The 15,740-nt window shown below is 43.8% G+C and overlaps 1 protein-coding gene across 1 annotated transcript; it reads right to left on the reverse strand.

Moving 5' to 3' along the window:
* Positions 1-7,160: 7,160 nt before the first annotated feature.
* Positions 7,161-14,798, reverse strand: DDX20 (DEAD-box helicase 20). The gene is made up of 9 exons (XM_014458986.2): positions 14,630-14,798; positions 13,628-13,742; positions 13,370-13,512; positions 13,085-13,223; positions 12,931-12,989; positions 11,593-11,675; positions 11,269-11,374; positions 11,051-11,152; positions 7,161-8,880 (listed from the first exon to the last, which is right to left on the reverse strand). The coding sequence occupies exons 1-9, from the start codon at positions 14,724-14,726 to the stop codon at positions 7,727-7,729; spliced, it is 1,998 nt and encodes a 665-aa protein (XP_014314472.1). The 5' UTR covers positions 14,727-14,798; the 3' UTR covers positions 7,161-7,726.
* Positions 14,799-15,740: the final 942 nt, after the last annotated feature.

The raw sequence follows: 15,740 nt of genomic DNA on the forward strand, positions 1-15,740 counted from the left end.
GTCTCGCTCACTGGCCCGTGACCGAAGAACCAGATGCCAGGGTCTTCCGCGCAATGGCTTTCTGGTGCAATGACCTTGAGCTTTCATAGCTCATCAACCACTTCAGCATAGGAGGTCCCCCGAACCACCTGCCCCACTCAGCATTCAAGAGGTTAAAAAGAAACCAACGAATAGGCCACATTCAGATGCATGGAAACCTAGGAAATAAAGTATTGAGAGTCTATCAGAACTAGAGGAGGCTAAAGACTCTTCTATAGGTTAGAGAAAGCTGAAGCTTTCCAGGGGAATTAAATGACTTGCTCCAGGTCATGCAGTCATCTAATGTCAGAGCTGGGACCAGAGCACAAGTCCCTCGGCTGTCTGTCCAGTGCTTTTCCCCACTGCCTGGCAGAGCAGCGACGCCTCAGAGAAGAGCCATCAGAGAAGAATGCTGTAACTACAGGCCTGATCTGATGCAGATGGCAGCACTGCATGGACACGGCCCTCAGAAAGCACCGGACTCTGCTACCACAAACCAGCCCCTGGACACCACCACTCCCTGGGCAGAGCTGGCCTGGACAGTCAACTCTGAGAAGCAGGTGCACAAGTGAACAGCCAGGTGTTTGTCAAATGCTCTCTTCCCAGTGCAGAGTGGGCGTGGACGTTTCAACGCCTACCTGCGGGGTCCTCTGGTCCCGACTGCGACCTCTGGTGTAGTAGGTCAGGCACTAAGTCCTGGATGGGCAGGAAGAAGCTGAGTGACCTCCGCGTTCACACGGCACAACTGTACCGAAGCCAGGGCTCTGTCCTCCACGCTATGTTGCATTACTTGGAGGCTTGCTTATATTTTTAGCACCTGGATGTCAAGGGTGGTGATTAAACGTGAGCAGACATTCCATTCAGAACCACCCTGAGCCAGGACCCCCCCTCCCCCCCAAAGCAAACTCTGGACGAGTCCTCTTTTGTCCCCTATTTTCATAACTAATGTTGAGCTCAGGACTAATTGCGTAGAATCCTGTTCACAAGGCCAGACATGCTCAATGACAGTTGAACACAACTGTCTACAATCACACAGGAGTATAAGACCAGCAAGTAGAAAGTGAAATTAAGAAAAAACCTGAACAGAATGTAAAGTGGACAGTATGTGCTCATCTATACTAACAAAAAGTCAACTTGTGGACATGCTGAGGACTTTACCCAGTTTTCAAACTAGGATTCCCACAGTTCAGGATCATGTCACTTACTAGAATACAAGCAGGGGAAGTGTCCATTAAAACATGTACCTGGATTTTGTTCCTTTTTTAAAAAAAACCTGCACAGGTAATCACTGAAATTGAACTAAACTTAGATCTTGGGGTTATGAATGAATTCCAGTGGTCCAGACACCCTTACTGCAACTACCAGGTAACTAACTGCAAGGCAGAAAACTCAGTGCTGGGATCTTAGATTACTAAGGCGAAGCTTTACAACGACTGGATGAAGGAGAAATTGTTACCCTCGGAGCCCAAACAGCATCATGAAAAGCATCATTCGAATGAACAGAAAGTGGTTATCAGCAAAAGAAACAGCTAAAGGGGTTCCTTTTCAGTCTTGTTTTCTATTTAGAATGTTCTATGTTCTTCTCATCATGTGTGGGATGACATTTGTCTTAGCAGGTTACGTAACTACACTGGATGAGGTCACTCCAACCAGGGCAGGGCACTGACTCAAGTCCTGGGGCTCCTTGGACCAACAGACTATTTTACAAACCTGGGAGGTGGGAGGGATGGTATATTTTTGATAACCAGACATTCCAATGTAATGTTTTCCTTAGCAGTCACTCCCCCCGCCCCCATTAATGTTATCGTGAAAAATATCAAGTGTGTTCTTTTCTATTTTCGTATAATAAATGGGCTTTGCTTACCAACATCACAACGGCAAAGAAAAACTACTGTACAAAACTGCAGGAAGATAAACATGTGAAAACTTTCTATGGAAAAAAAGAGAAAAAAATACTGAGTTTCCTGTCGTCTTCTTTTGAAACTGTAGTGCGTATGTTACAACGTGTATCATTTACAGTATTGAGTCACGTGCCACTGCTGTACCGGATGTATCCAATCTGGATTAAACTATGTGCCACAAACCCTAAAATGATTGTTTATTTTAATACCAATTCTCCTGCTATCCACTAGAAAAAAGGGTAATCTAAACAAAGGGATACTTTCAACCTCGCTAGAGAAAAGTCACAGCACATGAAACTACTATAATATTGTCTGACAACTGTAATCAGGGGGAAACAATTTTAAGTCAGAGTCTCAGAAAGGTGCTTAAAAGCCTAGTCCAATCTTCCTTCCCCGCCCTCCCTCAACTCGAGCACCTCTTCCGACGTCCACGGCAGTTCTCACCTGCTTGCATCTTTCGTCACGGATGTTCGCCAACAGGAAAAGCATTTGATTGATTTGTCAACAGCTCTGCTTTGAGGCCCAGCCCTGTATTATTGAGAGAAATTCTACTGGTTCTAAGAATACACTGACTATATACTCCTTCATCTAAGGCAGAGGTGGGGAACATCCGGCCTCTGGGCCATATAAGGCATGTGAAATCATTAGGTCTGGCCCTGCCAAGGGATTAGGGACGAGTTAATTAAATGTTTGACCAAATATAGCAGGTTAATTTTTAAGTTGATAATTTTATATGGCCCATGAATGATGTTATAAATATCCAAATGGCCCTCAGCAGAAAAAAGGTTCCCCACCCCTGATCTATTTAAGCCAACGGCTCAAACTAAAAAAGCTCAAACTTGCCCTGGCCGGTTTGGCTCAGTGGATAGAGCGTCGGCCTGAGAACTGAAAGGTCCCAGGTTCGATTCTGGTCAAGGGCACATGCCTGGGTTGTGGGCTCGATCCCCAGTGGGGGACTTGCAGGAGGCAGCTGGTCCATGATTCTCTCTCATCATGGATGTTTCTATCTCTTTCTCCCTCTTCCTTCCTCTCTGAAATCAATAAAATTATATTAAAAAATAAAAATAAAAAAGCTCAAACTTAAGGGCTGTATAGAGTACAGCAAAAAGCCTGGGAACCAGCCAAACCGGTTTGGCTCAGTGGGTAGAGCATTGGCCTGCGGACTGAAGGGTCCCAGGTTCGATTCCAGTCAAGGGCATGTACCTTGGTTGCAGGCACATCCCCAGTGGGAGGTGTGCAGGAGGCAGCTGGTCGATGTTTCTCTCTCATTGATGTTTCTAACTCTCCTTCCCTCTCTGTAAAACAACAATAAAATATATTTTATAAAAAAAAAAAAAAAAAAAAGGCTTGGGAACCAGATAACAGAGCTCGAGTTTAGGTTCCATCACTTACTTACATGACTCCATGTCAGTCACTTTTCTCTTGGCCTCAGTCTGCTTCCTCATCTTAAACATGGGGAAGTTGGATGAAGTATCTTGAAGATCTGCTGTAACCTTAATAATTCTGATTCAGGTAGTGAGAGCAACAGGCATTTTCATGTCACCATGATGTGGCAACAACTATGGGAATCCTTTTAATTTCCCCACAACAACCACATCCCAAAGAAAACTAACAGAAAAGGAACATTAGGGCAAATGCATGATGCCGAAAGGCCCTAGGCTGTGAAATTCATTTCAATCACAGATGCTCATATCCTTATCACCCACTAGGTGTCACTACAGACCCATAACTCAAATGATCTGTAGACAAAGTAACTGGAAACCAGATGTGCTTTGAGCAACATGTGCTCTTTTCATTAAAAAGCAGTGTTAACTGGGACACACACACTTGTTCACAGAGGCACCAAATAATAAACACTTTGCCAAGACAAGAGAATCACCCTGTGCCCTGGAGGGTGTGGCTCGGTTGGTTGGAGCATTAACCTGGCACCAAGAGGTCGTAGGTTCAATTCCCAGCCAGGGCACATGCCCAAGTTGCAGGCTCGGTCCCCAATAGGGGGTGTGCAGGAGACAGCCAATTCATGTTTCTCGAACTCTCCCTCTCCCTTCCTCTCTCTAAAAAAAAATCAAAAACATACTTTAAAAAAAGAGAATCACCTTGTGATGGAGTTCCAGTATCAGCCGTGACTATCACAAATATAATTTTATTTTTTAAGATTAACAGGTTTAGCCCTAACCGGTTTAGCTCAGTGGATAGAGCGTCGGCCTGCGGACTGAAGGGTCCCAGGTTCGATTCCGGTCAAGGGCATGTACCTCGGTTGCGGGCACATCCCCAGTGGGGGGTGTGCAGGAGGCAGCTGATCGATGTTTCTCTCTCATCGATGTTTCTAACTCTCTATCCCTCTCCCCTCCTCTCTGTAAAAAAAAAAAAAAAAAAATCAATAAAATATATTTAAAAAAAAAAAAAAGATTAACAGGTTTATTTACATTTAGGGGAAGAAAAAACCCTAAAACTTCAAACTACTCCCTTTTTTCATACGAGTTGATCCACAAGTACCCTAACTCCTCCTTCAATTATCTTTAGTATTTGAAGGCTGAAGCTTACCTTTAAACCACGTTTTTAAAAGATTAGTAAATTTTACTCAAGCTACTTTAAAAAATATTGCTTTAAAATTACCCCAAATCATAATTTATATTCTAAGTCAGAATTATCCAAAGCAGGTTGCCCAAAGATTTCTCTGTTACCACCACCAGCCTAACTTAAATTAGATTAAGCCCAACTTGAAAAGCTGTCGTCAGACATTTAACCCATTCACACAAGTTACCTGCATTTATAAAGACTCTCTAGTCACAAAATAATTCTTTTCCCTAGCCAGAAAGTATTTTCTCTTATTAGTAATATAGTAATTAGATCTTAGAACTGGAAGGGGCCCTAAAAGTCTTCTAGTCCAGCTTCCTCATTTTATTTATGAGAACTCCGGAACCTGAGATGTTTAAATGACTGGCACAAGGTAAAAAGGTAGGTAGCACAATGCTCTTCACACAAAGCATTCTCAAGGGAATTCACCTAAAACAGATTACAGGGACATGCACCCAGACCAGTGGTCGGCAAACTGCGGCTCGCGAGCCACATGCGGCTCTTTGGCCCCTTGAGTGTGGTTCTTCCACAAAATACTGACTTCTGCGCGTGGGCCACAAAGTTTCAATCGCACTGTACGTGCGCACCCCGCATGTGGTATTTTGTGAAGAGCCACACTCAAGGGGCCAAAGAGCCGTATGTGGCTCGCGAGCCGCAGTTTGCCGACCACTGACCTAGACTGATAACTGCCAACAGTCTTTTCCACACACACAGATTCTTTCACAGCCACAACTGCATCCCTTATTCAGGAAGGCTTCAGCTAAAATTTTCCTAGCAAACCCAATGGAAAATGAAACAATTAGTAAAATTTTCTTGTTATGCATATGCTCACCTCCAGCTTATCCTATATAATAAAAGGCTAATATGCAAATCAACCGAACGGCAGAACGACTGGTCACTATGATGCGCACTGACCACCAGGGGGACAGACGCCCAACGCAGGAGCTGTCCCCAGGTGGTCAGTGCGCTCCCACCACATCCCCCGAGGGCTCCCGGACTGCGAGAGGATGCAGGCCGGGCTGAGGGACCTCCCCTCCACCCACCCCCCCCCACACCCACAGTGCATGAAATTCGTGCACTGGGCCTCTAGTTTTTTATTTATATATATATAAAAAAAAGACAAACACAAAATACAACAAACCTTAAAAGAGAATCCAATTAATTCTGAGACTAATGGGTAACCTCATTTCTAATTAAGATGCAGCGGTGCCCTATTTAAAATCCCCTAGCAATGACAAACTGTGCAATTGGCTACATTGAGGGGGAAAGGATAGAAAAAGAGAGGTATGTTCAATTATATAACAATGACAGACTTTTATTTAAATGAGTAATTAGTCTCTATTGACATACTGGTCCTAATTATGGATTTGCTATTTAGTGTTAATTCATTCACTCTAATCTGGCGATACCGGATACATATAAGCAAACCCTACCACTGGCCATCCCAAGCGACAGGAATCCAAGTTAAACAGAACCTTGGGACGGTGCTATGCGAGTGCTGGAAGGTAAATGCCAATGGCCTCGGCTGTGTGCGCACAGCCCTGTGGGAAATGATTATGCTGCCTAGCCACGTACGGACACAGGAACAGAGAGCTTTCCTTCCTTTTCAAAACTAAATAAATACGTATCGCTATCCAGGAGGGATTCTCTCACCACAAATACAGCTCACAGAAAAGGCCTGGGAGCCAAATGTGTTCCATGATAGGACTGCCATAGAGAAGAAATGAAAGAATAACTTACAATTACATTTTTCTAAATCATAGTTTATAGAAGTATATCGCAGAAAAATGACTTCCCTTAGACCCTAGGATTAGGTAAAAACTGGAGGGAAGCTCTGGAATACACAAGGACACACGGGAAGAGTTTGAACAGAAGGAGTTCCAGCCTCCACCAGATACTTCACACGAAGAGTGAGGACCTCCCCGTAGCCCCCAGCATAAGGCCGTTCTTAACACTTGGGTTTCGGGAAACGAGTTAAGTCGGCTCGCGTGAATTGCGCGTACTCCGCGGGAGCCGTCTTAAACTCGGTTCATATAGATTTGCGGTGGAGTGCGGGAAACGTGTAAACTCGGGCCGATTGTAACTGCGTATTACCAAATATTTCATTTCAATCGAACCCATACTTCAAAAGATATAGGCATTTTAACGCGCCATTGAGGACCTCCCCGTAGCCCCCAGCATAAGGCCGTTCTTAACCTCGGCTCCTCATAGGCTCAGAGGGTCTCAGAACCCCTTGGAATTACACATCCAATTCTGGTTTACAGATGAGACATTTCCTAGGACATAGCTTTCATCAGATGCATAAAAAACCCAAAAAGTAACCAAGATGAGCCCTGACTGGTTTGGCTCAGTGGACAGAGTGTCGGCCTGCAGACTGAAGGGTCCCAGGTTCGATTCCAGTCAAGGACATGTACCTTGGTTGCGGGAACATCCCCAGTAGGGAGTGTGCAGGAGGTGGCTGAATCGATGTTTCTAACTCTCCATTCCTCTCTCTCTCCCTTCCTCTCTGTAAAAAATCAATAAAATATATTTTTAAAAAAACTAACCAAGATGAAAAGCTGCTCCTCTTCCTGATGTGCTCAGCTGTTGAATGCAATGTGAAGAAGTGGGCAACGTTCATAATCTTAGAAACAAGATATTCAACAGATGAACAAGATGTCAACAAAGTCGGCTAAGTTTGTATTTTTACTGTCACAAATAAGTTTACTGGAAGCAAAGAGCATCAAATCAAGTACTATTGGGAAAGTCGGAAGCAATGTTTACTCCTTCCTGCCTAAACCTAAAAGAAAGGGGATTTTCTGACCTATCACTTACAAATTTCTATAAGAACGTACATACCTCTATGGAAGTGCAGCCCAAGCCTTTTGTAAAGAACTCCGCAGCATAAACTGACCGTTTTCAAACCTCAACTTTTTATTTTCTTAAGTAAGCAGTGGTATAGCAGTCTTTTCAAATGTTTCTTTTTGGAATGGCTTATAGAAAATGGCACCTGGGACCTTTTAGCTCTTTGTCCCCAAATATTTCAAGAATACGGCCCATTAAATTTCTTAAAATAAGATAATATACCTAGTAGGTCAAACAATCTGAAAAATGAAGGTATCCCAGAAGACTTAAGACTTTTCAAGCTCCTCAAAAATGCCACTATAGGCCACTCTACAATAGGTCACAGAGGATGGCTACTCAAAGGTATCACTTGTTGATGCTTCGGGTGGTCTGAGGTATGGCCGTCATCACTGGCTGCCTCGCATCATTTCTTGTAAGTAAATGGTATTCATGTGATAGGCCGCCATCCACCCTGGATGCCTCTGAGCATTCCAGTAGTAGGACTGCGAAGCAGCAGAATAGTACTCGTGCCAGGCCCTGTAGTAAGCTCTCCAGTACTCCTCGTAGTCCTGGTAGGTACCCGAAAGACCCGCCTGGGCGTCCCTCTGGCGGTCAGACCACTCATTTTCCTGGGGCTCTGTCTGCGGCCGACAGGAGCGCCGAGGGTTCCTGCGGCTCTGCTTAGCGCTCTGGCTAGCCCCCTCTTTATGCCTTGCCTTTGTTTGGGTTTCAGGTGATTCCTGACACTCTACCAGATTCGGGGTGTCATTTCCATTCAGAGGTTGTTCCAAAGAGGTATGGCCAGCCACAGGGGTCGATGCCAAGTCCTTCAGCTGAATGTCAGAAGAGCCTTCCACATGTGACTTATTTCCTTTGCTCTGGGACGAAGTCCTTGAGCTGAAAGAATCACTGTCGCTCTCAGAGTCTCCAGACTGACTACTACTTGCCAACACCCGCACTCTCTCTTCAGCAATTCCATTCCTCACAAAACCATTGTGCGGGTTCCCAGCCCGATCCCCAGGACCCGTGTAGTGCCTGATGATCTCCACAGGCTTCTCCAGCCCCTCCTTGATATAGTGCTCATAATCCTCCGACAATTCTGCAAAAGTCAAAGCGCACGGCGGATGGGTTTTAAAGGAAGACAGACAAGGAATCTGGGGGAGCAACACAGGGGAGTCTGCTCTGGCCTGGTGCTGACTGTGGGCGCTTTCTGCAGGGGTCTCAGCAGAATGCTGCTCTTGCTCCTCCGACTGCACGGCCCGGCCCGATGCTTTGGGCGATTCTGCTTTTTCAAGGATTCCACACTCCGAGTGGCTTTTCACAGGGAGCTTCTGTTTGGTGGTGTTTTTGGATTTGACTGACAGTGTAGATACAGAAGTATTTCTACAAGAAGCCATGTGGTTACCATGAGCTTTCTGAGTTTGAGAGGTTCTCTCTATTTTCTGCATTTGCTTTCTTAGGGGCTGGCTGGGTATACTTGCTAAGCCATTTGTATGCACAGCAGCTTTAACCTCCACATCCCAATCCAAACATTCTTCCATCAGACCAGGAGGAATGGGATCTACAAAAAAGGAATAACATTAACATTCTCCAGCTGCTCTAGACCAGCATTTTCTGAATGGTTTCATAAAACAAGTATCCTATACAATAAAAGCCTAATATGCTAAGTACCCGATCGTCCATTCAACCAATCAAAGCATAATATGCTAATGATATGCTAAAACCACTCAACCACTCACTATGACATGCACTGACAACCAGGGGGCAGATGCTTTGATCGGCCCGACCTCAGCAGTAGGTTAGCTTGCTGCTGGGGTCGGGCCGATCAGGACTGAGCAAGATGGCCAGACACGCCCTGGAGCCCTACCGTGGCCCCTCCCCCTGCCCCGGCCAGCCCTGCCCCCAATCAGCCCCCATCGGGGCGGGCTGGCCAGACCCCACCCATGCATGAATTTGTGTACCGGGCCTCTAGTTTTGTACATAAGGACATAAGCTTAGAGCAGCAATTTTCAAGAGGTGTGCATTAAGAATTTTTAAAACATGCAATACCTGACTGTTTGGTCAGGCGCTCTGACCTCTTTTCCTAGATTTTCAAGTAAAACTATGACAGCAGCCAACACAACAATAGCCATCCAACATGAATAAATCAAAATTAAAGTTATATTTTTTGTCAGATCAGCAAAAACTATATTTTTTGGTGTGCCACAGAATTTTAATGATTATGTGTGCAATGAAATGGAAAAGGTTGAAAATTGCTGGCTTAGCGTAAAGAAATCTGTAAAAAAAAAAATTTACAAAATGACTTATTACAAAGTCAGAATTATTAGAATCCACAGACCTGTGACTAATTTAGCTTTGTAAAAAATCACTAAAGGAGTTAAGCATAAATTGGTAAAATTTTCATTGTCAGGATTATTCAATCTATAATCTATATATATAAAAGGCTAAGTGACCGACCGTCCATCCAACCAACTGGTACATATGACGCGCACTGGCAATTTAAAAATAAACATTGACTTGCACACGAGCAATACATATAAAGCTCTCACTGATGCCAATCTAGACAGAGTAGGAATATTCCTACTTGAACCAGTTTTCGGACATGGTCAGTTATACGTTACTTTCTTTCAAGTTTGAAGAGCGTGACATTAAAGTTAAAGCTGTAAATATTTCATCACAAGGGAAATTAGTCAAGCACTCTGAAAGTGTTTTTACTTTTAATGTGATATACGGGGAGATATTTGAATAAGTTTAATCAATTTATCAGTCATTGTTTTTATCAATGTTGTTTTTATATCATGTTTTTGTTTTCATATCATGTCTTTGTTATATCATGTTACTGTTTATTAATCAATTTACATATTATTTTCATATACATTTTCTAATTTTCTTTCATCTTTGACACTTCTATTATAGAGAAAGGGCAAATAGTGATATTAAAATATTTCTTCTAATTAATTTCCTTTCAATGTGCACAAATCTGTGCACCAGGCCGCTAGTAACTACATATCCCATATTCTAGGTCATGCAATATACTATATAAGTATACAGTTATGGATGTGTATATACACACATATGTAGACTGATTATATACACTAACAAGCATACTAAACTACCACAGCAAATAAACTATATTTCCACATAAGAGTTCTTAGGGTTTTTGTTTTCAAGAGGTCATTAATAGTTTCAGACACACACTTTCTAAGATGGCACTTAAAAAGAGCAGCTTGAGAAATGATTCACTAAAATCAAAAGAAAACACTTCAAAAATTTCAAAACAGTGTTTAAAAGATACCATTCCTTCCCCATGGTGACAAAAGAGAACATGGCAAGAATTGCCTTCACAGCGATATGCGGTAAAATATTCCCCTTTTATAAAACAATAAAATCAAATTACAAGGCTGTAAACTAAAAAACGGAGCTAATATGTAGTAAGACATTTTTCATGTGCCAATAATTAGCTTGCGACCTTCTCCCTGCTATTCATTAGCTGAAAGACCTTAGGCAAATTACCTAACCTCTCTATGCCTCAGTATCCTCACCTACAAAATACACACAGTAACGGCACACACCTCCTAGGACGGTGGTGAGAATTAAACGAGTTAGCACACGTCAAGTACTTGGAGCAATGCCTGAGACGATGTAAGTGTTCCGTGTTAGCGGTTATTTTTATTAGGCCTCTCATCATTATCACTATTATTTTGATAGCAAAATGAAACAAACAAATATACCTGGTAAAGGCAGAAGGTTGATATTACATTTCTGGGCAATTTTCATCATCGTATTTTCTTCTTCTCCCCGGCAACAGTAGGTCACTGCCAATCCCAAAGTACCTAAAGACAGAGGGAATGTTAAGTAGTAAGTCATTTTCACCTAAATGGCACTCCAAGTCCACTGTCACATTCCAGATTCCTCCCCTTAAACAAAGCACACCAACTTGTCTATTTACCAAAACGGCCAGCCCTGCCAATCCGATGCATGTATGTCTCCCAGTCCAGTGGCACGTCCAGATTTACAACCAGATTCACCTTCTCGGCATCAATCCCACGGGAAGTCTTGAATCGAGAAAGAGAGCAACTGTCTGCATTACCTGTAGCATGGTACCAATGCACACCACCTTATTCTAGTCTAACCAGGAGCCAAATTAAGACAAGAAGATATTTAGGAGGAAGGAGCAAAGGAAAAGGAAATTCATTTCTGTGACTAATTTCAAGAACAAAGATGAAAATATAAGACATTATTATTATTCACCCAAACTGAAGAGGATATTTACCAGATCTGTGGAGATGAGGACTCTGCAATGAAACTGCTTCAGTTTAGCCATAGCATCGAGACGCTGATTCTGATTCATGTTGCCTAAAAAGACCCAAACACACAATTATCAAATCCAAAAAAAGCAGGAATCATAACTCCCAGTCTTAACAATTTAAAAAGTTAATGCTGTCCTTATAGGCAAATCTAGGTTAAGACCTACAGTCAGAATCTTTTAAAATACAGTTAAGCAATACACCTGAAATTTAAAAAATCAATTTTAAATGGTGATTACGTTATGCCTGCAGATACAATATTATATCTGAAAAGTCACATGTAAAGTATAACAATTCTTAGGAAAATAAAATTGCTTTAATCAGCTATTTATAAATTTGGTGTTGAAGTGTGATCTATAGTCAAAATATTAGTCCATCAGAAAACAGTGTCCTCAGTATCTCATGATATACCAGGGCTAAACAAGCTAATAGCTTAAAGACTAAGCTGAGATACCAATCAAAACTCTAAAAAGGCCCGGCTAGCAAGGTTCAGTGGTTGAGCATCAACCTATGAACCTGGAGGTCACGCTCGATCCCCAGTGTTGGTCCTGCAAGAGGTGGCTGATCGAGGATTCGCGCTCATCATTGATGTTTCTCTCTCCCCCTCTCCGAAATCAATAAAAATAAAAACTCTAGCCCTGGCCGGTTTGGCTCAGTGGATTGAGCATCAGCCTGCGGACTAAAGGGTCCCAGGTTCGATTCCAGCCAACGGCAGATGCCCAGGTTGCAGGCTCGATCCCCAGTAGGGAGCATGCAGGAGACAGCCGATCCATGATTCTCTCTCATCACTGATTTTTTTCTCTCTCTCTCTCCCTCTCCCTTCCTCTAAAATGGATCTCACTGATCAAACATTCCTTGAAAGCTTTTATTCCTACTAGGCCAGCAGTAATAACTTAGGTTTGTGTCAAAATGAATCACTTTTGCCTACCACAAGACCATAAAACAGTTCAGTTAGCGATTCTTTAACATTTTAATGATTGTCAAGAAGCAAAATATTTTCCTCTTAAGATGACAAAAACAAACTTTGTGTGAATATAAGTCCAGTTTTCTAATTTTTTTATTATATACCAAATTACTTCTTAAAAGAATATACTGATATGTTTCTATCTCTCCCTTCCTCTCTGAAATCAATAAAAAATATATATTTTAAAAATCCCAATGAAAAATGAACCTGGAATTTCCTTCACTCTGAAGACTGAGCGCAACCTCACACTCACAAGACAACTCTTGAGGTGGGATTTCGGCCTCGTGGCCTGAGGCTTCACTTCAGGTACTAAACAAGGATTAAAGTGAGATGAACTCACCCGAAATGCACTCCGCGGGAAAGCCTTTAGAAGTAAGGATATCAGCCAAATGCTGTGCTCTGTGAAAATGACAGAGGGTGATCATTTTACAGACGCTGCCCACACCTATTCTTTTATCTCACAAGTTCCCCCAGATGGCCTTCTACGTAATTACCTGCTGTGTAAATTAGAAAAGACTAAGGCTTGATTAAACGGAATTCTGCTGAACAGTTCCTGTAAATGCTGAGCCTTTTCTTCAAAAATCTTATGGGCCAAAGGGTACAAATTGACAACTTTGTAATACTGCTTCAAACCTATGAAGAAGCCAAGAGCCGTCTGTTAAAACACCGTTAGCTGCAACCCCATAAGAGCACATATAAAAGCAACAGGCAACTAGGCACGAAGGAAAATTCCAGAGCATCACACACCAGGAATGTAAGTGTCCAGTATCTATGCTCACCGAGGAGACTTGGGTCAGTGGAACTGAGTCTTACAAAAGTGGGGTCTCTCATGTACTTGGCCAAAGCGTTAGCCAAACATTCTGGGTAAGTCGCTGACACTGCCACCATCTGCTTACTGGCCGGCAAGGAAGAATAAATCCAACTGCAAAACAGAACACACGCCATGGAAACGATTCAGGCAGTGATCGCCACCTGGAAAAGCTAAAGACAGACACTTGGGGCACCATTTTCATAGCCAAGTTAGTTGTATTTCTTACTTTATTTGCTCCTGGAAGCTGCCTTCTTCTAAAAGCTTATCCGCTTCATCCAGAATAAAGAGACGTACACTGCCTGGGTTCAAGTAGTCAAGTTCTATCAGTTGTTTAATTCTGCCTAAATTTTAAAAAAAAAGAAATATTTATGGTGAAAAAAATTTGTGCAAGTCTCAGCCAATACCACTCTACTTAGAGGTTGTATTGCTGACTATCCTGATGCAATCTTCATTTATGCACTAAACCACAAATCAGAAATTCTGAGTTCTGATTTTGCCCAATTCCATTTGTCCCCCCTCACATGTCATTAGCAATAAGTATGGAAAATACACTATTCCTATCAAAAACTTGAATGGCTAAGGGGCTGAATGATAGACTCTAATCCTGAGTGATTCAGGACTGAATGATTAAAGCAATAACCAATGCGTGGCTTAGAAAGGCTTCCTGAAAGTCATCTCACGCCTCTTTCTCAGAAGCCTGCCCCATACATTCTCTTAAACAGCCTTAATATTATTGTTTTTTAAATATATTTTTACTGATTTCAGAGAGGAAGGGAGAGGGTGAGATAGAAATATCAGTGATGAGAGGGAATCACTGATCAGCTCCTGCTGCACGCCCCTCACTGGGAATTGAGCCCGCAACCTGAGCATGTGCCCCTGACCAGAATCGAACTTGGGACACCTCAGTCCACAGGCCGATGCTCTATCTACTGAGCCAAACCAGCGAGGGCACAATATTATTGTTATATTAAAAGTGTTCAGCCCAGGCAGTGTGGCTCGGTGGTTGAGCACTGACCCATGAACCAAAAAGTCACTGGTTCAATCAGGACACATCCCCAGTAGGGGGTGTGCAGGAGGCAGCCCATCGATGATGCTTCTCTCTCATCAATGTTTCTATCTCTCTATCCCTCTCCCTTCCACTCTCTCTAAAAATAAAAAAAAACTTATTTTTTTAAAGAAATGTTTAGTTCCTAAAAGCTCCTGTTACGGACAGGCATTGATACCTTACCAGGAGATCCAACGGCAATATGACATTTTTTAAGTCTGGTTTTGTCTTGAGGTAAAGGAGTCCCTCCAATAAAGACATGACACTCCAAGCCTTCCATTTTTATTCCAATGGCCGTGATAACGGAATGTATCTGTACAGCAATTTCTCTTGTAGGTGCCAAGATCAAAATCTAAGAAAATGTAAAATACACCTTTAATGAGTCAATCAAATAAGTACATGTGATTGGCGTATTATACAATGAGCTATTTTCCTTTGAATGATCAGTTTATTCATTCAGCAAATCCTATATAATAAAGGCCTAATATGCAATTGTTCAACCAGTTCGACTGCTTGCTATGACATGCGCTGACCACCAGGGGTGGCGCGCACTGGCAGCGAGTGGTAGTGGAGGCGCTGCCAGCCACAACAAGAGCGGGACGGGGGAAGGATGGTGGAGCAGGTGAGTAGGCGGCACCAGGCCAAGGCGGCTGCGAGCAGGGGCCTGATCACCCTGACCGATTGCCCCACAGATGGCAACCAACGACTGGCAGGCCCTGATCGCCCAATCGGGGCCAGGCCCCAGGCTGGGACGAGGAACTGGGGGTGGGTGGTGGCGACCAACCTCCCACGGTGCCCCGGAGGGGGGCTGCAACCTCTCGTCGGCTACCTGGGGGCAGGGGTGATGGGGGCGGAGGTGCGGTGAGAATGTGGGGTGCCTGCCAAGCTCACTCTCACTCCCCCTGCTCCCCTCCCCCAGGACGCCAGGGTTCGCGCGCTGGGGACCCCACACTCAGGTGCCAGATGCCCGCAAGGAGGCCCACCCCTGCACCCACTCGGCCTCTTCCAGGTGAGTCGGGCCCCACCCACCCGGATTACAGGGGCTTCCCGTGGGTTCGTACAGGAGCCAGTCTGCAGTCAGCAGGAGAGAGAGCACTGCCCCCCCCCGCTTCTGTGCTGCGCCGCTTGTCGGCCCAAAAGACCCATGTGAAACCCGGTTCGCCGCATTTCGGCGAACTTTATCTCATAATCTATATTGGGGGCTCCTGGCACCCCCGACTCCACCGAGGAGGGGGGGGCATAAGGGCCCCCGGACAACCGGTGTTGCCCCAGAACCCCAAAGAGCAACCTGCGA

The sequence above is a fragment of the Myotis lucifugus genome, unplaced genomic scaffold, assembly GCF_000147115.1.
Source record: "Myotis lucifugus unplaced genomic scaffold, Myoluc2.0 scaffold_101, whole genome shotgun sequence".
In the NCBI taxonomy this organism is placed as follows: Eukaryota; Metazoa; Chordata; class Mammalia; order Chiroptera; family Vespertilionidae; genus Myotis; species Myotis lucifugus.

Coding starts and splice junctions, on each gene's coding strand:
- DDX20 (XM_014458986.2), bottom strand. CDS start 14,726: ATGGAAGGCTTGGAGTGTCATGTCTTTATTGGAGGGACTCCTTTACCT. Junction 13,224..13,369: donor CACTGACCCAAGTCTCCTCG/GTGAGCATAGAT, acceptor GCTTCTTCATAG/GTTTGAAGCAGTATTACAAA. Junction 11,375..11,592: donor TCCTCATCTCCACAGATCTG/GTAAATATCCTC, acceptor TCTCGATTCAAG/ACTTCCCGTGGGATTGATGC.